This window comes from Salminus brasiliensis, chromosome 16 (genome assembly GCF_030463535.1).
Source record: "Salminus brasiliensis chromosome 16, fSalBra1.hap2, whole genome shotgun sequence".
In the NCBI taxonomy this organism is placed as follows: domain Eukaryota; kingdom Metazoa; phylum Chordata; class Actinopteri; order Characiformes; family Bryconidae; genus Salminus; species Salminus brasiliensis.
This window is the reverse complement of record NC_132893.1, coordinates 4,544,315-4,568,385: the sequence shown is the minus strand read 5'-3', so window position 1 is coordinate 4,568,385 and position 24,071 is coordinate 4,544,315. Positions and strand designations below refer to the sequence as shown.

Sequence of the window (24,071 nt, the reverse complement as noted above, 5' to 3'; positions counted from 1 at the left end):
AAATTTAGGGCGATTTGCGATACTTGGCTGCTCAGAACAGAAATTGTGTTTGTTATTCAGATGTACCCATTTGACTGCCTCCTGATTTGTGGCCTGATAAACAAATCGCCTTTAAACTATCCAAGCAGGCTGTCTCTCTCTTCGGTCTGTGGTTTCCAACAAATCATGAGTTTTATCTCTCTCAGGAACGTCAGTGGTTTAGTCCCAATTAGTCACCAAAGTAAAAATATTGCCTTGGTGTTGGAAATTAGCAGATAAGCTACATAATTAGTCTTATTAGACTTCATAACATGTTTAGTAGTTTGATCACATTTGTGCAAATTAACCCTAAAAATCGCCAAAGTGTTATTGCACACTTCCAGAGATTACCAGAGAACCCCGCACCAGTTTTGCAGTACAGCAGTCCCTGTAGTTACTGAGTACTACACCTTAGTGTAATTAGCCTTGTGTTAAGGAGTGTTAAGGGCTTAAAGGAATATTTCTGTAAAAATAATATGAACCTAATGCAGTTGATCAGCCGAGATGATCTGTTTGATATTCTTACTTACAATAGAAAATGCTTGGCTAACATTTTCCCAGTTACTGAAATTGACCACCCCACCATTCACCAGCTTACCTCAGTTTTATAGACTAAGGCAAGTCACCTAAAGCTCCTAAACCACAATAATTAGTCGGCAAAAGGTAAAAAAAAAAAAAAAGAAGTCATTGTCATCTGGGTTAGTACTGTATGAGTTAAGAGGGTGTAATTACAGAGATGATTCTGGTCACCATCATAAGTCCTAACATCTCCGGTCCAAACACTAAAGAAGCACATATCATACATATTGGCTGATTGATGCCATATGGGGTCAGTGATGAATAATAAACATATTTATTTATTTATTTATTTATTTGCCATACTGTTCCTTTAGACAGTTTTATTGAGTATCTTAAAGCTCTTTACTGATGAATATGTAATTCCCTGTTATTTGCCTTCCAAACCATGCAGGGTTTAACATCTTATGGGCCTTTCAGAACCAAGATTACGTTCCTGACACGTGAACCCCCCCCCCCACACACACACACACACATTTCTTTGGCAGTGATGATGTTTCATTCTCTCATATTCTGATGACTTTTTATCAATGATGGAAGAAGGGTTCATTTGTCTAATTACCTCTCGAGTTAAATAACCTCAGTGACCTTAAATGGCAATCGTCGGGGACCAAGCACTACGTGCCTTTATGGAGGCAGTACTTGACCTTGTCGTGAGTTATGTTACATGCGCTGACCCTAAGAGGCATGCAAGCATTTCATGATTGCTTTTTAGTAAGACCCTAATCTGCTTGTTTACTGCTGCTTATGTCTGCTGGATACATATATTCATGCATATCTGCCAAACTACTCAGGTTTGAATTTTCTTCAAGAACTTCCAAATGTTACATCTGACATCCCATAATAAACGAAATGAAATAAACTCTTTTTATAATTCTGTAAAAGTGAACTGTCAACTCCACTACCTGCTTTAGGGACCATAAAGCTGTGGGCCGACGGCCTTTCGACAAGATGGCAACTCTCCTGGCCTACCTCGGACCCCCTGAGCACAAACCAGTGGCTGATACACACTGGTCCAGCCTGAATCTCACCAGTTCCAAGTTTGAGGAGTTCATGACCAGGTAAAAAAATAAACCTCAGAATTGGATGCTGGATGAAAAGCAATGCCCACTTCTGGCTTTTGAAAAATGGGTTCTTCTGAACAGTGGGATTTTGCGCAGATTGCTTTAGCCGGCCTGGTAATAATTCTGAAATGTTACCATGTGCAGCAAAACTGAACTAAATATTAAAAGAAATGAAATGGAAGAATGTTCAGTGTGTTTCAGGTAGGCTGTGAATTAACACCAGTCTTTATCTGCAGGCACCAGGTTCATGAGAAAGAGGAGTTCAAAGCACTGAAAACCCTGAACATTTTCTACCAGGCAGGCACCTCCAAGAACGGGAACCCGGTCTTCTACTACGTCACTCGCAGGTGAGAGCTCCAGCTGTACGCTAACTGCTATAGACCAGGCTAAATGGAGTGCTGCGCAGGTTGTGCTTGAAGTTCATTTAAATTCAGCTCAAGTCCGGTGTATATTATATTATATTATATTATATTATTCAATTATTTATTTATTTATTTATTAATTTATGTTAATGCGTTTAAAATACATTTAAACACAGTTTAGATACACGTTTGTTTTCTTTTTGTCCCCGCTATCTAAAAAAAAATATATGATAAATTATATATTTATATAATTATAAATAAAAAATAAGAAATAGGAAGCAAACTTAAATAATGTTTTCCACAATTTTTTTATTCAGTACTGAATTTAACATATTTGAAAACAATGTATTAAATATTCAAGTGTCTTCATGCTACATTTATTTGCTAATAATGTGCTAATAAGTTAAATAATAAATTGTGCTAATTTTTGCTAATAAGGAAAATGAATGGTAATTGTGCATTTAATTTTTTTTATATATAAATCTCTAAGAAAACAGTAAGTGAAAAATCATCAAGTGCTGTATATTAGGATTATATATTTTTATTTTCCCAATATGTTAAATTAAGCAGATGAATGGAAATTCTGTTTACTATAGAGGACACACTCCCCTCTGCCCCAAGTTTTATTATGTCTTAATGGATAGCCTGCTTAATACCTGAATTAAGGTTCATTGAATGTTATTTGATGAGGACATGTCAGTGTCTTTTGGCTGTACTGTTGACTTGAAACTGATCCACCAGTGATCCACTAATAGGCCACAAACCAGAGTGATCCAAATCTCCAAGAACCTTTAGCTGATAGCATTTTGAAAGTGGGATACTTTGAATAACCTTCCCGACCCCAGTGCCAGTGCCTTCCCAATGGGGGAAAAAAAACATGGTCTTTAACATGCAGCGGTCACGAGTTTGACATTTACAGTGCTCTTTATTTTATGTTTACATTCTGCTTTGGAAATTAGTAAGAAATATAACTGTAAATATGACTATGTATGACTATATATAGTTAACATAATCCATTACCCTTCCAACAAGCAGAAAGTCACATTATAAAACATTTGACACAAAGACTAACAGAAGGATTGCGTTCAGAACCTTGATTTATGTGTTTCTGCTGTATCTGGAGCTGAAATGGAAAAAAGGCTCCTGCAGGTTCCTACAGGATCAGCTGTGGAAAGAGCGCCAGAGAAAGAAGCATGAGGTGTGTGCTGGAATAAGAGAAGGTAGAGGCGCTCGAAGAGGGATTGCTTTCGCTGGATATGGTGGTCGTAGGGTGCAAAGAGTCTGGGCTTAACCCGGAGTCGTCGATCGGCGCGCTCGGCTTGGTGGTGCTAGTGCTCGATCCAGAGCTGCTTGGCTTGGTTGTACTGGAGCCGGGTGATGTGGTCACTTTGGACTCACTGGGGTTAGATTTCGAAGGCATGGGTTCGCCAGGTTTGCCAGAGCTGGCGGTGGTCGGTTTGGCGTCGCCGGTGAAAGTGGAGGTCATATTGCTGCCGTTGTCTGTAGTGGTATTTCCGGCATGTGGAGTGTTATTAGGCTTTTCAGTTTGTGTTTGAGACGTCAAACCACTGCACATCACGGTCACGAGCATCACGTATCTGCCCGTGCTGAGGGTCATCATCTTATTCCTTCAGGCCTGTGTGCAAAGCGGAAAAACGATAAGCACAGCTAGTGGGTTTTGCGTTTACTGGAACGGTCTCGATGGGTGGCTCAGCAGAAACCTCATCATATAGGTGCGATTTATGACGGTGTAATAATTTTGCTCAGATTTTATGCTTGCAATATATATATATATATATATATTCATCTCGCTCAGTATCGCAGTATATATCTCAGTATATTGAGTTGTAAGCCCTGTATCGGGATAGGCATGTTTATTTGTGCAAATACACAGATTTTCACTATTAAAACAATGTCAAATTAAACACATACAGATCAATTAATTGTTCTTTTCTGTCTCTTTAAGAAGTGTTTCATTTAAGTATGTGCAAAATCTAGTATAATTTATTTTAATTAGGTTCCCTGAGCAGCGTTTGTAAAGTCATCCTCTCTTATCTGTGTAATTCCTTGTGTTCAGGAGCTGACAGGTGTTGTATGATGTGGTTGCTCACCTGTGCTTATGCTGTCACACCGGAAGTCAAGATGATGTGGGCTCCGATTGTTCTGTGTGAAATCCAGACTCAAGTTGCCTTTTATAACAAGACTGACCGACTGACCGCCCCAAGCATGTGGCGTTTGCTGTTTTCCTTTGGAAATTACAGCACTTGTGCTTGTACTGACGGGCTGATTTCAGTGAAACAAAGCAGAGTTGGATTTGATTACAGTCTTTTGTTTGTCTTTTGCATGCGAAGATCAGCCGGGTTTCTCCCAGCTGTGGTTAGCTAGGGTGACTGCCTGACCTATGCTAGAAGAGGCCAGCACGAAGACCTGGAGCCCAGTTCATGTAGAGGAGTTGTCTTATGACTGGTAACAACTGGTGTGGAAAACTGCCGGTTGTTTAATTTAATTTTAAGCATATTTCTGCCAAGCCGCTTCAAACTACAATCCTGTTACTTCAGTTATAGATTAGAAAGTGAATTATTAATTATGAATTAACATTATTTACACTTTTCTGGATGATGTTGGATCTGTATGGTGTTCCATTAGTCAGGATTCAACTGCCTTTACTTTAGTCACCAAGGAGGCCAGTGTAGCAAAGGAGCGCAGTATCCTGTACACCATTTTTTTTTTGTATTTTTCCACGTTTCAGAGGATATTATGGAAATACTGGGGGGTCACACTGGCTGGAATGATTGGTTGAGCTAGGGAACATCTGCCCAGCAACCAAAATGCATTTTCTGATTTGTTTATTTTGGATCATTTATTTAATGTAATACAAATGGAGCGCCAGTTTTCAGAGCACCTGCCGGAGTTGGCTGGTTTTTTTTAATGCAGGTTATAAACTCTGACACTAATTTAGTGTTAAAATATCCCAAGCTATGAACTTCCTCAGTCCTCAACCCACTCCATCACTTGATGAGCAGTGTGGAATCTCCTTTTGCCCACCTAAACGGTTTGGAGAGATCCTGAAAGGTCCCGAAACGTCGTACTTACGATATGATATCGATATTGATATGATACGATATGTTGCTTAAGAATGATGCCTCATCCTTACTGAAGAGAACCTGTACACATGTGCATCATTACGCCCCCCCCCCATCAGCAGCCTAAAATCTAGAGCTCTTACTCCCCCTGCTGGTTGCAGGGGGGTTCATGCAGCTCTTCATGCTGGCCTACAAAGCCAAGACTGGACCAGATCCTCCGTACTTGATGGCGACTGTCAAAAGCCCATCTGAACCAAGAGCCCCTATCCGCTTCAAGTACGGCTCGGCTCGACCCGCCATCCTTTAAGATCCACGGAAGACAAGCGTCCAGGCTTTTTTCTGTCCTGCACCAAAGTGGTGGAACGAACTTCCCCTGGGTGTCCGAACAGCAGAGTCCAACGCTCGCTGTCTTCAAACCCAGACTGAAGCCCCTCCTCTTCTGAGAGGACTTGGGCTTGGGTTCTCTGTATTGAGTTGTGTATCTAAGCTTAGAGGTATCTTGGAATTTTAGTCTATTCAGACTAGCTGAGGTTATTCTGGAGTAAATAGCTAAGCACTTTTGTAAGTCACTCCAGATAAAAGCTTAAATGTAAATGGAATTGATCAGCCTGTGGCGTATGTATATGGTGTATGTATATGGCGTATGTATATGGTGTATGTAAGGCATAATCAGTAAGAACACAGATTTCCATCATGACAAATATACAAAATGTCTTTAATCTGCATTATCCACACAACCAAAAGCACTCTCACTACAAGGTAGTGGTCATTACCAGACAGATTGTGTCAATTGAAGACACGTCCTGTGTTGATTAGTGACTTTTTAATCCATTGTCTTGTGTTTCATATGAAGCAGCTGTGAAGGTGTTCTGCAGACAGATTAAGTGGCGTCCTAAAATGTCAAGGAGAATTTGCTTGGAGCGTGGAATTTAGTGCAAGTGCAAGTCTATGCTTCATCTATGCCTGGAAAGCAGTGTCTCTGTGTGTGCCAGTGAAGGAACATGGAAATCGGGAGCAGTTATTCAGGGCAGTTTCAGATGGACCTTCTGCAAAAAAAAAAAAAAAATCCAGGATGGAAGCTGAAGCTAAAGCCTGTGCCTCATGATATGACTTGATGAATAATCATCATTAGAAGCAGAGAAACTGCAAAAGTATCCCAGAAGCCACGCTCTGCACTTGCATTTCGGCTGAGCCCTTGGTTGGCCCTCTTGACGCTCCTGGTGCGAAGAGTGGTTGTCCTACGTGTGCTCGAAGTGAGAACCCTAGTAGTGGTGAAAAAAGCATCCGTAGCGAGCGGCGCGTCCGTAGGCGCGTGCTTGTCGAGAGTAGAGAGGCTGTCTGGAGAGGAGGTCAAGAGGAAGCCGTTCTTGAAGGCCTTATACTCATCTGGCCCGGTGGAGGCTCTTGGAGCCTCCATGCTGGGATGTGGGACGGTACGAGCCTTTTCAGCCCAGTAGTGTATGGACGCACCCTGCACTTGGGCCGTCCCAAACGGGGACACAGTGTAGGACGCGAAGTGCCAACTACCCGTCCTGGCCAGGTGGGCCTCCCCGCAGATTGGCCAAGTGTTGCACGGGCAGCCCAGCACACGAGCCGAGGTGTGCCTGGCCCAAGCCAGCAAGTAGCTGATGTTGGCCTTATCTTCGCAGGCCCATGGGTTATCTCCAAGCGTGATGAGCCTCAAACCATGGAGCTTCTCGAAGACGCTCTCGTTGACCATGGAGAAGCGGTTTGCATGCAGGTAGAAGCGGGCCAGGTTGAACAGGCGGTCCAGCGACCCGGACAGGATCTGCACAAGAGTGTTGTGCGAGAGATCCACCAGCTCCAGGTTTTGGGGCATATTGGTGGGCACGGTCCAGAACCGGTTGTGGCTGAGATTCAGTGCCCTCAGACCAGGCAAGGTGTTGTTGATGAACACCACCCGCTCCAGCTTGTTGGCCGACAGGTCTAGCTCTCGCAGGTTCCAGTGGTAGGTCGTGTCGTTCTTCTCCAGGAGGCGGATGCGGTTGCCAGAGGCACGGATCTCCCACAGTGAGCGCGGCAAGGAGGCAGGCAGGCGGGACAGGCGGTTGTGGGACACGTCCAGCGTGCGGAGATGGGTGTAGGGGCTGAGTTGGTGATCTAGGTCAGACAGGCGGTTATGGGATAGGTTGAGGGAGAGGATGTTTGGCCGTAGGCCATCGGGTAGGTGTCTCAGGCCCCTCCAGGAGCAGTCCACCTCCCTCTGGCTTTCGCTGCAGGAACACACAGAGGGACAGGCTGCACTGATGCCCAGCAGCAACAGTAGCAGCAGCAGCAAGCGGGGCAGTGGAGCACATTCGTACATCTTCAGGGTACACCTGCGTTACAGAGAGAGGGAAAACAAGGTAGAACAGTGAATGCTTTAGAACTTCAAAACTGTACAGTGGCCTTGTAGGTAAACCAAAGAAGCTTTTTTGACCTACGGTAGGTTGTTCTACTCCAGGAAGAATGACTAGATGTGTGCTAGTCCCAAAATGTAGACCGGTGAAGCCGGTGAGCAGGGCCAGAGTGGGTTGGGTCAGTGAACCACATCCAGGCAACCACTGGTCTCAGAGTACCACCCTGGGAGTATCCCCTTGCCGTCGGTTCCGCCACGTGGCCAGTGAACTACACCTCTCATTCGATCCCACGAATTGCAGTGTAGCTTGGCGGAAGTGAAGAGGTGGCAGAGGGACCTCGCTGTCACACCTCTCTCTCTGCTCCAATTTTACAGGAGAACGTCCTGCTTCTGGGTAATTGGCTACAGCTGATCCTCCTTGTAGGCCCCCTCGCCCTTGGATGAGTGTGATTTCTGGCTTTCTGGCCCGTTTCCCTAAGTCTGTCTGCCTCGCTCGCTGGTCACACTGCACAGAAATTGCCCTACATGGGAGGGTAAACCATATGAATGCTAATCTGTAGAACCTTTTTATGACTAATAAGTAGTAGCATACTGTCTCTAGTGAAGCCCACTAATGTAGATGGCACCTGCACACTTGTGGTTTTGATTGCTTGAGCCGCCGAAAGCCCCAGTCTAGTTGGGTGGTCTAGGTGTGTTTGCTCCTTCCCAGTGCAGAACTTGCTTGGTGTTGGTATTTAGCTTCTGTAGTTTAGCGCTCCAGCTACACTCTAAGTCGAGAGTCACCCAAGTCAGTACATGCCCCCACCCACTTCTCTCCACCTTCTCAAACTGTGCCCAGGTCTGTGTCAGGCTTATTGTGCATATTTTCAGAGAAAAGATTTGACTTGGTAGTGTTTCTTAGCAATGTTAGCCTCATATCTTCAGTGCAGAAGCGAAGAAGCCAAAGTAGGACACCAACGTGTCTTTGCCCGTTGACTGCATTTGAGGTAAGAAGAAAAACCTGCGAGTTTAATTCGTCCCCAAACCTTTCCTTTAATTGGTCGAGCTGCTCGGCTTGCCCTTTACATAAACGCATACTCCCACACATTCACACTGAAAGCTGCAGAGCACTGCAGGTGTATTCCCAGGCCGTCTGCTGAACCTGCGCTGCTGTGCCTGCTGTGGCGCGATGGATTCATTTGTGGGAAAGGTACTTTGAACGAGTTCCCCACTCCTCGTGTTCTCTGCTGTTAATTGGCCCGCTGTGCAGGTTATTGATTGGTGAGCCGCTCTCTGCAGAACAGCTGTAGTAAGCTGTCTAAATGAATCATTAGGAGAGCGGCGCGAGAGGAATGATGGCTTTGCCTGATCTGTTCCATCGAGTTGCCGGCCAGCAAAGTCAACCGTGTCCATTAAACCGATCTGTACATCGGAAAACCATTCCTTAACTGAAGTGTGTGTGTGTGTGTGTGTGTGTGTGTGTGTGTGTGTGTGTGTGTGTGTGTGTGAACGTATCCTGCATGCGTCTCAGGCACTGCTCTGTATCCCCACATCTCTTTTAACAGTCCGTCCTATGACTGCAGGTGTAACAGCATTCAGTGAGGACCTACTCTGATTTCATGGTGTTTGTGTGTGTGTGTGTGTGTGTGTGTGTGTGTGCTCACGTATGCTCCACTACATCATTAATCACTTACCTTCTCCTCTTCACCACTCTCCGCCTGTCATTTCTCTTCTCCTCTCCTCTGTATGTCTGATCACCTTCTCTCCTCCCCTTTCTACAGCTCCTGAAAGTGCAGGTCTAATTCCACCCCGCTTTTGTCCGACTTCCTCGCCGTTCCTCCGGTTCCCTGGCACGCTGGTGCAGTGAGGGAGCATGCAAAGCTCTGAGCTGCTCCAATGCAGCACCGGCAGCCTCCGGACTCTTGGATCAGTGGAGGGGGCGGGGGGTGTGTGTGTATGCATGCATGTGTGTGAGAGTGGAAAAGCAGAGGGAGGGGTGCAGCAAGGGAAAGGAGATGGGGTAGAAGAGCCCCTCGCTTGAGTACTGGTGTTGGAGTGGCAGGAAAAGTGCTGACTAAAGTGTTTCTACTTTGGATTTAATGCTTAACCCCCCCCACACCACACACACACACACACCACACACACACCTCCACTACTTTCCTTATTTCTTTTCCTTCTTTTTACAAATACCCTAGTAACACCCAAGCAACCACCTACAACACTACAGTAATTGCCTAGCAAACACTTAATAGTGCCATAGCAACCACCTGGGATACCATAACAGCCACCTTGTAACACCCAAGCAAGCACTCTAGCAACATGCCAGCAACCACCTACAATACTATAGTAAGCTGCCTAGCACCCACTAAGCAGTGCCATTGCAGCAACCTCTAAGCAGCACCATAGTAATAATGTGGGATATCACAGCAGTTAACTAGCAGCTGTTTAGCAAAACCATAGCAACCAACTGGAATAACAGCCACTTTGCAACACCGAAGAAACCACTTGGCAACATGCTAGCCAGCATCTTGGATACTATAGTAATTGCCTTGCAACCACTAAGCAACAGCAGAGGAGCCTCCTGAGATACCATAACAACCACCTAGTAACATGCTAGAAACCACCAAGGATACCATTGTAACTGTCTAGCAACCACTCAGAAATATTCTAGCAAACTCTAAGCAGCACCATAGCAAGAACATGGAATATCATAGCCACCACCTAACAACCATTAGCCACACCAGAGCAACCACCTAGCAAAACAATAGTAACCATTAGCACTGCACGGTTTTCCTAAACTGTGAAGGTTTCTATGCATGGTTTCTTAGTTCTCCATATTCGGAGTATCTGATTGGTAACAGCCCCGTGTTTGTTAGCAACGTTAGCCTAGCATCTCCCATTCTAATCTAAAGAAGCATGTGTCCGATACCAGAGATCTCTTGGCTGATTGACTGGGTCTGGGGTTAGCGACCCGTCGTGGGAATTAGATTTCTTGCTGAAGGAGACCATAGCAACCACCTGGCATACCATGGCAGCCACCTTGTAATGCCCAGGCAACCACAGGGCAACATACTAGGAACATGTCAGATACCAGACATTTCTTGGCTGATTGACTGAGTCTGACGAACGGAAATGTCTGGTATCTGACGTGTTCATAGTCTGTTGCCGTGTTTGCCCTGTTGCCTTGCTTGAGCATTACAAGGTGGTTGCCATGGTATGCCAGGTGGTTGCTATGGTCTCCCTTAGCAAGAAATCTAATACCCACAACTGATCGCTGACCCCAGTCCATCAGCCAAGAAATGTCTGGTGTCTGATGTGTTCCTAGTCTGTTTCCCTGTGGTTGCTTGGACATTACAAGGTTGTTGTTATGGTAACCCAGGTGGTTGCTATGGCATTGCTTAGTGGGTACTAGGTAGTTACAGTGGTATCCTTCAGCAAGAAATCTAATAACCATGACTAATCGCTGACCCCAGACCCAGTTAGTGGTGATTATTAGATTTCTTGCTGGACGTTTCCTCTAGTCAGACCGTCTTCCTCTGCGTATTTACTGCTAGACTTCCTACGTTTGTAATCTTCTCACATTTCTCCCGTCAGGCAGGTAGGCTTGTGTAAAAGGGGATGTGTCGATGGAACAGAACAGAGAGCCGGGGCGGAAGCTCTGAATGGCTTTTCTTTGGCGCTTCGTCTCCTGCCTGCTGCTCTGTTGGAAAAGAGGCATTCTTTTCAAGCTCTGCGAGGGAGCCCAGCAGTGGCTTGTCCTCTGCCTACTAATGCGTACTGCTTCCTGCTCGGCCTCTGTGTACGTGTCCGTACAAATGGCAGCGAAAGTGCTGTAGGAAAGCCTCTGACGCTTAAACTAGATGTGTGGGAGACGTTTGGAAACGCTCTGGAACCCAAGGTCAGGTCTCCTCACAAAGCCAGCAGGACTCTGGATGCGCTGTTCCTGGTTGCTCCTGTGTCCTGTTCTAGTTTTGGAGCCATTCAGGACCACATATGAATGAGAAGTAGCCCTCAGGAAGCCCTAGGAAGAAGCTTCGGCAGCCTGTTTTTAAGGAGGGCAGTTCATTAAGTGGGTGCGTGGGTCAGTTCTTTAACAGGGAAACTGGAACCTGCGTAACCAAACAAGTCAAGTCAGATTTATTTGTATAGCTTTTTACAACTGTTGTCGTCACAAAGCAGCTTCACATAAATAGTGATTAATAAAAAACAGAGACAAAGAAGAAAGAAGAAAATAGTGAGCCCCAACGGCGACAGTGGCAAGGAAAAACTCCCTCAGAGCTGGAGGAAGAAACCTTGGGAGGAACCAACACTCACAAGGGGGACCTGACCCGTCCTCCTCTGGTCAGAAACCAAACCAAACCACACGCAGGTTCATCCTGAGAGTCTGAGAACCGTGAGGTATGTGACTGTAATTCGAAGGGTGAGCGACATGCAGCAGTCAGTTTCGCTTCCCTTAACGCTGCGTTCAGCTACTTTGCATTGAACAAAGTGGAAGCTGAATGTTACCACGCTCTTAAAAATAGAGGTGCTACTAAAGCTTCGCTGTGCGACACCGTAGATCAACCACTGTAGGTTTCATAAAGAGCACCCACCGATCAAAAGAGATGGGTGTAGGTACGCTGAGCCCCCTTTCAACACTCAAGCCACCACTTGTCAACATGCGAGCAAGCATCTAGGATATAACTGTAACTGCCTGCAGCTGCAGAGGAACCTCCTGAGATACCAAAACAACCACCTGGCACATAACTTGCTAGTAACCACCTAGGAGACCCTTGTAACGGCCTAGATACCACCCAGAAGTCTTCTAGCACCACCCCTGAAGTCTAGCAACCTCTAAGCAGCACCAAAGCAACAACCTGGAATGCCATTGCCACCACCTAGCAACCAACTGGAAAACCATTGCAACCACATAGAATTTACTTAGCATCACCACATCAACCACCTTGGGGAACATAGCCTCCACCTAGCAACCATTTAGCAACACCATGGCAGACAAGTGCAATATCATTACAGATACCTAGCAACTACCTGGGCTATCATGGCAACACCATAACAACCACCTAGGATACCATAGCAATCACCTGGCATTCATTAAGCAATACCATAGCAACCATCTTGGCAACACCATAGTAACCACAACGCAAACTACACAGCAACCACCGTAGTAACCACCTAGCAACCATTTAGCTACATCGTGACAACATACTGGAATATCATTACGGCTGCTTAGCAACCGCTTGGGATAACATAGCAATTACCTGACATCCACTAAGCAACACCATAGCAGCCCCCTGGAATACCATAGCAACAGCATAGTAACCATGATGCAAACTACATGGCAACCACCTAGCAAATGCGCTTTTCTAGTTTGTGTACATTAAAGGTGCTGTAAAACTGAGCATCACTGGACCCTCATTTAATGCAGATTTCATTTCTGGCTCAAACCGTCGTTCTAGATAATCCAAAATCAATGAATATTCAGATGTTCCACATTAAGCTTTATTGAAGACATACATCAGTAACCGTACAGAGCAGTCTGGCTCACAGGCCCCGTTCACACCTGCTGTTAATATCAGTCTCTGGTGATCTGATCACAGATGATTGCCAAAACAGGTAGCCGTCCACAGCTGCCGTTTCCTGTGGAGTTCAGCTGGAGGGGGGGCGTGGAGCTTATTGTTGACCTCATCATTCGAGATGAGGCACCTGGTTTTGCTTGCGCTCCAGCCATGAGGATTGCATTTGTACATTAGCTAGTTTGATAAACTAGCTCTGGTAGCTGTCTATTAGTTGTGTTGAGATATTTAAATCGGTCTCGTTTGGTTTATTGCTGCTAAACCACATTGTCAGCATTCCCTTCCCTTCAGAATAGCACAAACATATATGATATGATATAATAATACAGAAGTAAAAATGTGTATTTTTTTTAAATAACCACAAATCTGATTGGCAAAATACATGCTTAAGTGTAAAGCAGGGAGTCTGAAGCTAACAGGTTGCATGCTAGTAAATTTTTGCATATTTTAATACAGGTCTGCTGAGCTTTCATCAACTCTCAGTGTAATATAGGCTGATATACGCCCTCAAGAAACGGGGAACCTTCAATCCAGCATTTGTTTTTCAGCCGCCTGTACCGCCGTATCCTCAGCAGTCCGATAACCACCGTGGTCATCAGTGTCAAAATGAAGAGAACGGGCAAGACGCAGGCCTCAGCTTTGCTCAGTTCATCTGAAAAGGCCTCTCTATCCACCGTTACAAGTCCAGATGATATTTGCTTCCTTCCTGTTGCAGATGATGTTGACGCAGGCATCAGATTTCCTGCGCTTGAATCGGTCTTGGTCCATCTTGGTTGGTATGTTCTTGTTGGGCCTGATGCTGAAGAAGTCTCCGGGGTTTCCCTCCCAGACAAGCTGCCTGACTCCTTGGTCCTTTGGCCTGGAATTGCCTCCTCGTCCACAGCTGAGGTTTCAGGAAAGGGGGTTGATGTCCTTGCCTGACCCAGAGGAGGTGCCGCTTGTCCTCTTGTGACCTTGTCTCGAAGTGGTCGCACTGTCAAAGGTATGCTTGGAGTTGACCCTCTGGATGGCCGTTTGGCTGGAATTGCCTCCTTGTCAGCAGCTGAGGTTTCAGGAAGGGGGCTTGTGTCTGCAGGACCTGAATCTCCATGGGTCAATTTCTTGCGTCCTCTGGTTGACATGACAAGATTTCTTGTATCTACGGCAGGTTGTGAGCTTCGAGTAGTTATCATCAAGTCACCTGAAGATAGCCTTTCTTGTCTTTCAGTGACTTCCTTTTGAAGTGGTCTCCTAGTGACCTGTTTGCTTAAGGTTGAGACTCTTGATGCCGATTTGTCAGGAATTGCCTCCTCATCCACAGTTGAGGTTTCAGGTAGGGAGGTCGTATCTGCTGGCCTTGGTGCTTCTTCTACAATTCTAGGAGTATTTTCTTGTGTAGGTGACATGACGACTACGGCTGGTTGTGCACTTCGGGTTGTCACCATCCTTGAGTCAACTCTAGCCTCTGTGACTGGTTTGCTAAGGTTTGAATCTCTTGGTGCCCATTCGTCAGGAATTGCCTCTTTGTCCACAGCTGAGGTTTCAGGAAGGAAGGTTGTGTTATCTGGAGGAATCTGTTCTTCACGTGAACTTGGTTCTTCATGAGCGTTTGCTTGTCCAGTTGACGCGAAAAGATTTCTTGAATCTACAGCTGGTTGTGCACTTTGGGTTGTCGCCATCCTTGAGTCAACTGGAGCCTCTGTGACTGGTTTGCTATGGTTTGAATCTCTTGACACCCATTCGCCAGGAATTGCCTCCTCATCCACAGCTGAGGTTTCAGGTAGGGAGGTCGTATCTGCTGGCCTTGGAGCTTCTTCTACAATTTTAGGAGTATTTTCTTGTGTAGGTGACATGACGACTACGGCTGGTTGTGCACTTTGGGTTGTCGCCATCCTTGAGTCAACTGGAGCCTCTGTGACTGGTTTGCTAAGGTTTGAATCTCTTGACACCCATTCGTCAGGAATTGCCTCTTTGTCCACAGCTGAGGTTTCAGGAAGGGAGGTTTTATTACCTGGAGGAATCGCTTCTTCACGTGGACTTGGTTCTTCATGAGCGTTTGCTTGTCCAGTTGACGCAAAAAGATTTCTTGAATCTACGGCTGGTTGTGCACTTTGGGTTGTCGCCATCCTGGAGTCAACTGGAGCCTCTGTGACTGGTTTGCTATGGTTTGAATCTCTTGACACCCATTCGTCAGGAATTGCCTCCTCATCCACAGCTGAGGTTTCAGGTAGGGAGGTTTTATTACCTGGAGGAATCGCTTCTTCACGTGGACTTGGTTCTTCATGAGCGTTTCCGTGTCTAGTTGACGTGGTAAGATTACTTGTAACTACATCTGGTCGTGAGCTTGGAATTGTTGCCATCCTTGAGTCAACTGGAGGCAAATCCGTCGTTACTGAGAGCGACTTCTTCATGGTCAGAGTCTTGCTGACCATCCTGGAAACCACCGTTGTGGTGTTGGTAGAGTGCTGTGAATTGCGAGAAGCATTAGTGGAGGTGAGTGTGTTGGTGGAACTTGTATTGTGGGTGGATGGGTGGGGTTCAGTTGACTGATGGTCCGCTTTGGCGGTCTGATTCAGTGCTGCCAGTTTACTAGTGCCTATCTCGAGGACTGTTGTGGCGTCTTGGACTTCGCTCCCTGGGCTCAAAGTTGGATAGCTGCTTTTGTTTGAAGAGTCATTGACGAAGGTTGAAATCAGGAGATCCTCAAGACGTTCTCCAGCCTGCTGCTCTGAAAAGGAGCATGCGATTCCACTTAACGACAGCATGTGCTGCACAATTTGTTTGGCCGCTTTCATTATTGATGTCCACGTCATCGACTCTATAGTCCCTGGAATGGGATCTTGAGCCGTTTTCTGCAGCACATTTAAAAACTGGTCACTGGTCACGGATTCATTTCCGCTTGCAGTGACCTCGAGCCATTCTGCTTCTTTTTGGGAGATATTGGACACTGAGTCCATTGCCAGCTGAGACTGTACAGAAGGGACTGCAGTACTGTTTCTTTCTCTGGGCTGTTTCACACCAGCACCACCCTTCAGTGTTGCATGGGAGGGGCGCGTCATTGAGGCTTGAGAGATACTTGCTGTCAGCAGAATAGCAAATAAAGAAAGGTATAAGAGAGATCTCAGCAGTTCCATGGTATCAGTTACCGACTTTATTAGCTGCAGAAAGAGGGTGGGGGAAAACAAATGTAATCTTTCATTATTCAGAATGAAATGAAGCAGATTACAGTGTACTTATAGATTCTTTACTTTAGCTATTTATTATTTAATTTATTATTTATATTTATATAACTAACTTTTTACTTTTAAATTACTTTCTAAAATATTTAATAATTTATTTAATATATAAATATTTGACTTTTTAAACTCAGTTCTGTAATAACTTTTTAAATATATCTTGTAAATAAAACCTGATGTTGAAGGGGAACTGTAAGTCCAGTTAATACACTCATATTACATTGCAGAGTATTGTTCACATGTTAATATCTCTTGATTGTAATATTTAAATATTTATGTTAATATAAAATGTTTAGAAGGTGTTTGCACAGTATACAGAGCCTCATCGTTTGCCACTGACAGTGAATTTGTATTACTAATCAAGCCCTCATTAAAAGCTATGATAAAAGAAGCCAGTATATGCAGGTATGGGAAAGTTGGACAGTCCAGGTCAAATTCCATGCATTTTCTAGGTGTAAATAAGTTACATCCTCTACAGAGAGAAATTACGGCACATTCTTAACTATAATTTCTGTTTATTTGTTTAATTTCTTGTTTTTATGTTAAAACAGAACATTTATATACTAGTGCATCTCAAAAATAGAATATTGTGAAATAGATATTGTGAAAGTTTTTGTTATCATTGTTTAACTTTTTGAATGAAATTGTCATTTGTCCGGTAATAAATATGAAATGAGTGTCATATTTCAAGTCTTTATAATTTTTAATTTTGATCAGAATGGCTTATAGCTCATGGATCTCCAATTTTGAAAAAATACATTGATATTTTATGTTGTTTGAATAAATTAATAATGAAATGTATTTATTAGCATAAAAACCAACAAGGCTTAAAATATTTGTGTAATTAATATAAAAAGTTTTTTTATAAAAAAATATTTTTTGTAATATTCACATTGAGATGCACTAGTTTTTGATCAATATCAATATATCAATATATATTCTACATTCATACTTGAGCTCTAGATTTATATAATGTAGTCTTACCCTTACACCCAGTGTTCAGTCTTAAATAAAATCTCTTGCCTCATCAGCACTCGACCATCTGTGCAGCTTTTATAGGAGACTTTCACTCACTACCAGTCCAGAGTGCCCTTACTGCTGTCAGTGTATAACGATCATCACGCGGGGACCTGTGAATGTTATGGGTGTGACCTAAGAAGAGGGCTGCGACCACCAACACTTGCAGTGTTGAAATGAGTTCACTTCTTGCTTTAAGAAAGAGTGTGAAAAACCTCACCGTTCGTGATGATGCTTGTTCTTTACTTACTGTGCGTTCTGCTCGTCCAGATGGTGGCATCCATTTCAAACAGAGTCACAAGGGATCAGAGAAAATTAGTTTTTGCAGTTGACACAAGCAGTGATCAAAAAGGATTTCTTTCTTTCTTTAATTTTTTAAAAGCATGACGAATACAGGGAGAGTGTATTAAAGAACAAATGATTGTATTAAAAATACAGAAACTACATAGTAGACAAACTAGACAGAATATACAATTCTTTATTTACAATAATGTGTATATTGAGCTCTAAACATCAATCATCAGTATGTAATTGTTTATTCATTTTTTCATGTTTTATTTTTATATTTTAATATATATATAAACTATATATTGTCTAGCAAGCATGAATGGAAAAATTGCAGAGGGACTGTACTAAAGTAAATCAAACGGGTGGAGTGTAAAAGTTTGAGTACAGAGCCAAAAAAGCACTTGAGTGAAATAATAATAATAATAATAATAATAGTAATAATAAAGTAGCAACATTTAAACGTACGAAAGTGAAAAAGAACCGAAAGAAGTCAAATGTTACCTTTTAAGTTCAGCTGTTACCAGACAAGCTAGCATATTTGTGGGAAATATCATTTTGCACTGGTATTAATTTACCTGGATGCTATAAAAAATAAAAACCCAAAATAAACAAAAACAAAACAAAAAAATACTTAAGAACTTAGAAAGTATCCAGGCTTTTAAGGTTTGTAACTAATACTTTATAGCAATACTAATTATTAATAACTAATATTTGAAAAAGTGAAAAATAGGTAAAATGTTTTTATTTTTTAAGTATATTTGTTTATTTAATTATTTTGTGGGTTATTAATTTATTTATTTATTAGCAAGTAAAAGTACAAGTAATTTTATTCCAGTAATACTTCAAAGTACAAATCATCCAATACAACATTTAAATACAGTAAAACAAAAACAATTACTGGAGTCATTCCCACCGCTGTCAGCAAGCATCTTCACTATCAGATACAAAAACCCGCTGAACTGTTGGGCTGGACCAACAGCAAAGGCGTAAGACTGCACGTGCAGGCGGAAGCAGGCTGTGGAGGAAGTAATGCCGCCAGCAGTCGGAGCTGTGTGACGCTTCTCACTGATGAAGGTGCGATCACTCAGAGAGCGCTGCGTCCTCCCCGAACTCTAGGCCTTCTGGGATGGGTGGTGGCTCAGCAGTTGGCTCCTCGTTCTGTGCGAAATCATCCGCCGAGGCTTGATTAGTGACCTCATCCACTTCCTGTGCCGTCTCCTCTTGCTTTTCACCCCCCTCTGCTTTGCAGTTGTTGATTTCACTCATCATGATGGCGGTCTCAGAAGGCTCGCCATCCACAGACACCCTCCTTGTGGTGGACTGAGTAGTGACCTGGCCGGTTTCGCTGGTGATCCGGTAGCTGTTGGAGATTTGCCTCTTTAGGCAGCACACGCTACAGGCCAGCACTAGAGTGGTTATCAGCAGGGTGATGCAGGCGAACGCCAGAGCTCCCATCACGAGCAAAGGTACTGGTTTCTGCAGGTCCTTGAAGCAGAAAGAGTAGCTTGTGGTAGTGCCTTGTGTCGTTTTGGTGTCTGGGTGGGATGACGAAGGCCCACTCGTGAGCACGCTTGCCGAGGCATGACTGGACTGGCTGAACGTAGGTACTGATTCAGTTAATGATGTATTGGTAGACTCTGAAGAATTTTGTCCACTGCCATTCTCTTCAAAGCCAAGTGTGCGGCCCACACCGAAAAGCAGAACGAAGCACAGGAACCAGTACATTGTGACACTTGCTGTGAGGCTGGAAAAGAATTAAAGGAGAAGAAGCTGTTTTACACCAGTGGTCATTTGTATATACAGCATGCGTTGGCTCACTTAGCTGCACTCAGCATTGTCTCACATTAGACGTTCTACGCTGGTCCCTCAAAGGTTATTTGAACGTATGACTTTAGAAGTTATTGGTGAGGTGGTCCAGGAATCTGTAGATTGAGCGCAGTTCACATCTGAAAGAATCCGACCACCTGTCCACCGTGAAGGTGGGGGTGACTCCATGAAATCGGAGATTTGTGCCCAGGAAACACAACCTGGAACGTGAGGGCAGACTCTCGGCCTTCAGTGGTGGGGATGAGCTTGTGTTCACTGGTGGGATTCACTGAAGGGCGGAACTGCAGTTTCTTTTACAGAAACGCCCCCAGCTGCCGCCTTCCCCACTTTTTGGTTCCCTAACTCTTTGGACTAAACTCTCAAATGTTTAGTTTAGTACAAATGTCCAAATACTTTAAATGCTAGAACTTTCAGTCTGGCTGAAATTGGTTTATTTGTTGTGTCTAATTGTGTGTTTTTTTTTCTTTTCTTTGAGAATGAAAGGCTTTGCACTTCTGTTTTGGTCTCCCGTTGTTTTTCTAGGGTTAAACCACATTACTGTTTCCCACATTGGTTTAAATAAAGAAAGAAATAAACAAACCACTTCTTTCCATAATAACGGAAGTTTGGTCCAGGTTTGTAAATAATAGTTTTCTATTAAAAGCTTGTAAGTTGAGTTTAAGTTGAGTCTAAATGTTTTCTAAACTCCTCATGCTCTTTGACTTTTCTTACACCATAAGGTTTACTAATGGGGAACTACATGCAAAGCCACAGTGGGACCCTGGTTGGTCTAATGAGCTTTAAATCAGTCAGTTTTACAGCTTGGTTGTAATGTCATTAACATTACAGTTCTGGGCATTACCATGAAAAATATTGGACAGTAGAAATTCACATTATGTTTGGGTTGAAGGGTCATTTGAAAATGTTTTGTTTTATTTTAATTGGACTTGAAGAAATAAACTATAAAAATATGCTGTCTATTTCTGGCATTAATTAGTTTTCTGGCATTAGCATAGAAAATATTTACACACTGACCATATTAGCGTGTTTTTTTGTTTGTTTGTTTGTTTGTTTGTTTTTTGTACTATGTAACGTCTATAATAACATACATTCGGGTGGATCTGATCGGCTCCATGCCAGCTCGAGTGCACACACTACCCTTTAGGCAAAAGGGGTCAAGAGCAATACTGGAAGTCTGAAATTCTGGTTAAAACTTCAAACCTTTCTACGTTTCACAGAAATTATTACACCGATAATAAAGTCGATGATCAACAGATGTGTAAATTAGAAAACTGTGCAAAATGGAGCCTTTTACAGCTTCAGATACAGTTTAATATACTGAAAGAAAAAAGAAAAAAAAAAAGACCAAACCTAGTCAAACGGGAGATCTGCTACTCACCTCTGGAAGTTTCTTATTTGAATTACTGATGTTTCCTCTGAGTTTCCTCTGAATTTTTCCAAAAGACTTCCTAGACTTAGACTAAAAGCCAGACTAAGCTCGTAAAGTGTGATCTAGCCACTGGCTGAGGTGGTGAGGAGATATGGCCCAGGCAGCACACGTTCATACAGAAGTGACACGTTTCCTGTCCCTTTTTCACTTCTGCTGTGGTCGTTTTATTGGAAATATATTTAAATCAGCGTAGGACTGCTGCACGCCTCGCGTGTTCAGTGCCCTGACTGACTAGACAGGCATTACTGAGGGTCTCTGAAGGCGTAGTGCTTTACAACCTTTATTTATTGATGTGGTCTGAATGTGTAGTCATTCATCAAATCTGCTGTAAATTCTGCAATTTTATATTCTGTCACTATCAAATGATGATCTAATCCTATCTCTAGTTAGTTTCAGTATTAGGTGTTGGCGGTCACAGCGTTTCTTCTTTTGTACCCAGGTTTTTTAGACGTTCCTCTTTCTTCACTTCTCCCTTTCCACACCTGTTGGCTTTAAAAACATTCCGCACGTAGTTTCAAGCCGCCAGCCGCCTCGTCTCGCCCTCTTCTTTGCATCGCTTTGAGCCCGTGTCCTGCTTTCTCCTCCTCTCCAGGTTCAAGACGGGGCAGATAAACGGGGACTTGCTCATCTACCATGTTCTGCTGACCCTCAAGCCCTACTACGCCAAACCCTACGAGATAGTGGTGGACCTGACCCACGCAGGCCCCAGCAACCGCTTCAAGACGGACTTCCTTTCCAAATGGTTTGTTGTCTTCCCAGGGTTTGCCTATGAGAACGTAGCGGCCATCTACATCTACAACTGCAACACCTGGGTGAGGGAGTACACCAAGTACCACGAGAGGCTCCTGACCGGCCTGAAGGGCAGCAAGAAGCTGCTGTTCATCGACTCGCCCGCCAGGCTGGCTGAGCACATAGAGCCGGACCAGCAGAAACTGCCCGCTGCCACGTTGAGCTTGGAGGAAGACCTCAAAGTGTTCCACAATGCCCTTAAACTTGCCCACAAGGATACCAAGGTGTCCATTAAGGTGTGTGGAGATGTCGGAGGGTTCATTTTAGCAAACTATGCAACCAGTATGGACATGCATCCAACTCACACGTCGCCTTTTACACACGTTTTTATTCTTTTAAATAATTTAAATAATTTCTCCTAATTTTCTACTGCCAATATGCACCCCTTCCTAGCTCATTTTAGCATTAGCAGTGCTTCCAGCACTGAGAGGTAAGGGACTTAACACGTGCCCTCCGATATGAGGGGACATAGCGCCATCTACCCACCTGGAGAGAGCACAGACAATTGTGCTCTTTCGGACCCCGGCTGCTGATGGCAAAGCAGCATGGCTCTGGATTCAAACTCGTGACCCCCGGGGCATACTGGTAGCGCATTAGACCATTGAGCTATTCTGAGCCCACTAAAACACACAAGATACAAGTTACAGGGAAAAAAAACAGAGCCGTGAAGTTGAGGTTTAATTTTCCTTACTAGCTTTCTAACAATTAAAAAAATAATAAAATAAATTAATAATTTGTGCAAATAATCATTGTTAACCGCCAAGACAACCAGGTCATTTTAGCTTATTTATTGAATTGACTTTCAAATCCACTACAAATTGAATTAATGACAAGTGGCTAATTGTTGGGGACCAAGCACTCAACCCTTATGTGGTCAGTTGAGCACAAATGACTAGAAGTGTGGGGTGGGTTTTTTTTTTGGTCCTGGTTTTATTTACAATAGACATGGAGCCTCAAGAATTTTTTATGACATTACTTTGCCTAGTTGTTTAATACAAGTGACTAAATAGTTCCACAGCAATAAGACTGTATTTTAGCATCAGGCTGCACCAGAAATTCAATGTTAAGTTTCCTCTAGAAATGAATCTGCCTGACTCCACTACAGGGGCTGATTTCTGAGCAAAGATCTACATGGGTCAGGATGAGACTCTACCATTCAGTTTAGGATCACTGTACTAGGATTAGGATTGCTAAATTATTGTACACACAGTAAAAACTCTCACAGTGTAGGTTTAAGTGAAATTAATTAGAGACCAAAGAGCTCATTTAAGACTTTTATTACTCTTGTGTGTTCTCTAGAAGGGTGTGTGTGTGTGTGTGTGGTATGGCACAGATGTCAATTGTTAAGTATACAAATAGGTTAGGTTTTTTTTTTTTTATTTTGGTTAAAATATATATAATATATATATGAAAGTACATTTTCCCATCATGTTACACTCTGAATTAACTACATCCATCACTCCTCAGGTGGGATCCAACGCCGTGCAGGTGACCTCGGCAGAGCGTACGCGAGTCCTGGGCCAGTCGGTCTTCCTCAACGACATCTACTACGCCTCCGAGATCGAAGAGATCTGCCTAGTGGACGAGAACCAGTTCACGCTGACCATCGCCAACCAGGGCACACCCCTCACCTTCATGCACCAGGAGTGCGAGGCCATCGTGCACTCCATCATCCACATCCGCACACGCTGGGAACTCTCCCAGCCCGACTCCATTCCCCAGCACACCAAGATCAGGCCCAAAGACGTGCCTGGCACCCTGCTCAACATAGCTCTACTCAACCTTGGCAGCTCTGACCCCAGCCTCAGGTAAACAGCAGCCGTTAAACGTGAGCAATGTGTCTGGGATTGTTGTAGGAATAGTCTGCTGGAACCTGCTGATGGTACTACACTACCGGCTGTACTACTGTTGGTACTACAGAGGACCCGTATTTGATAGCCTGAAAGCTAAGTCCCCCACAGCAGCGGCCGATGACCTTACCTGAAGGCAGCATGCCTTTATCCACATCTTGGACTTTCCTTTTGCATCTCTGCATTAGTGCTGGCCGTTTTGGCCGTTTTGGCCGTTCTGGCGGTTGATTAGGTATACTGTCCAACCCCTTAACTCAGAAAGGCCCATCACACACTAGGGTGTATTACTCAGGGCCTACAGGGAACTTCTGTACAAAACGGTGGGGCTATTCTCTGCTAATAGGAGTTTGTAAATAACACTTTCGGCCTGCCCCAGGCTGTTTAAGTGGTTAGTCCTTAGTTTGTTCTATGGTTTTATATATTTTATATATTTTTTATATATACACTTAAGATGCTCCCCTAAGGACCCCAGGCAGTTTTCGTTTCCGTCTGATTCAGGAGACCCCAACACACACACACACACACATTCTACGTTACAATGTAAAACTGCACCTAAACACAGGCTGCTCAGATTCTTAGGATTTGGTAAGGATATCATGCACTGGAGGCTGTAGGGATGGATTTGGGAGAAGAGAAGGAGGT

General features: G+C 43.9%; 3 protein-coding genes across 6 annotated transcripts in view; 1 reads left to right on the top strand and 2 right to left on the bottom strand.

Annotated features, from left to right (window-relative positions):
- Positions 1–24,071, top strand: part of nf1b (neurofibromin 1b) — an 84,773-nt gene that overhangs the window by 37,571 nt on the left and 23,131 nt on the right. For all 3 annotated transcript variants that reach the window (XM_072658888.1, XM_072658887.1, XM_072658886.1), the window contains 4 exons: positions 1,509–1,655; positions 1,895–2,005; positions 21,383–21,815; positions 23,047–23,387. In XM_072658888.1, the coding sequence (XP_072514989.1) occupies positions 1,509–1,655; positions 1,895–2,005; positions 21,383–21,815; positions 23,047–23,387 (1,032 nt within the window). The remainder of the gene's footprint in view (positions 1–1,508; positions 1,656–1,894; positions 2,006–21,382; positions 21,816–23,046; positions 23,388–24,071) is intronic.
- LOC140536841 (oligodendrocyte-myelin glycoprotein) lies at positions 5,800–9,329 on the bottom strand. 2 transcript variants are annotated; one of them, XM_072658891.1, is made up of 2 exons: positions 9,136–9,329; positions 5,800–7,442 (listed from the first exon to the last, which is right to left on the bottom strand). In XM_072658891.1, exon 2 carries the CDS (start codon positions 7,427–7,429, stop codon positions 6,203–6,205), a length of 1,227 nt encoding a protein of 408 aa, XP_072514992.1. In that variant the 5' UTR covers positions 7,430–7,442; positions 9,136–9,329; the 3' UTR covers positions 5,800–6,202. The 2 variants fall into 2 exon arrangements, with proteins under 2 accessions (XP_072514992.1, XP_072514993.1); XM_072658892.1 differs by lacking the exon at positions 9,136–9,329 and adding an exon at positions 7,548–7,748.
- LOC140536842 (uncharacterized) lies at positions 17,744–20,845 on the bottom strand. The gene is made up of 2 exons (XM_072658893.1): positions 20,740–20,845; positions 17,744–19,278 (listed from the first exon to the last, which is right to left on the bottom strand). Exon 2 carries the CDS (start codon positions 19,257–19,259, stop codon positions 18,615–18,617), a length of 645 nt encoding a protein of 214 aa, XP_072514994.1. The 5' UTR covers positions 19,260–19,278; positions 20,740–20,845; the 3' UTR covers positions 17,744–18,614.

What these genes read in the sequence shown, in the direction of transcription:
- LOC140536841 (XM_072658891.1), bottom strand. Translation starts at nt 7,429, where the DNA reads ATGTACGAATGTGCTCCACTGCCCCGCTTGCTGCTGCTGCTACTGTTG.
- LOC140536842 (XM_072658893.1), bottom strand. Translation starts at nt 19,259, where the DNA reads ATGTACTGGTTCCTGTGCTTCGTTCTGCTTTTCGGTGTGGGCCGCACA.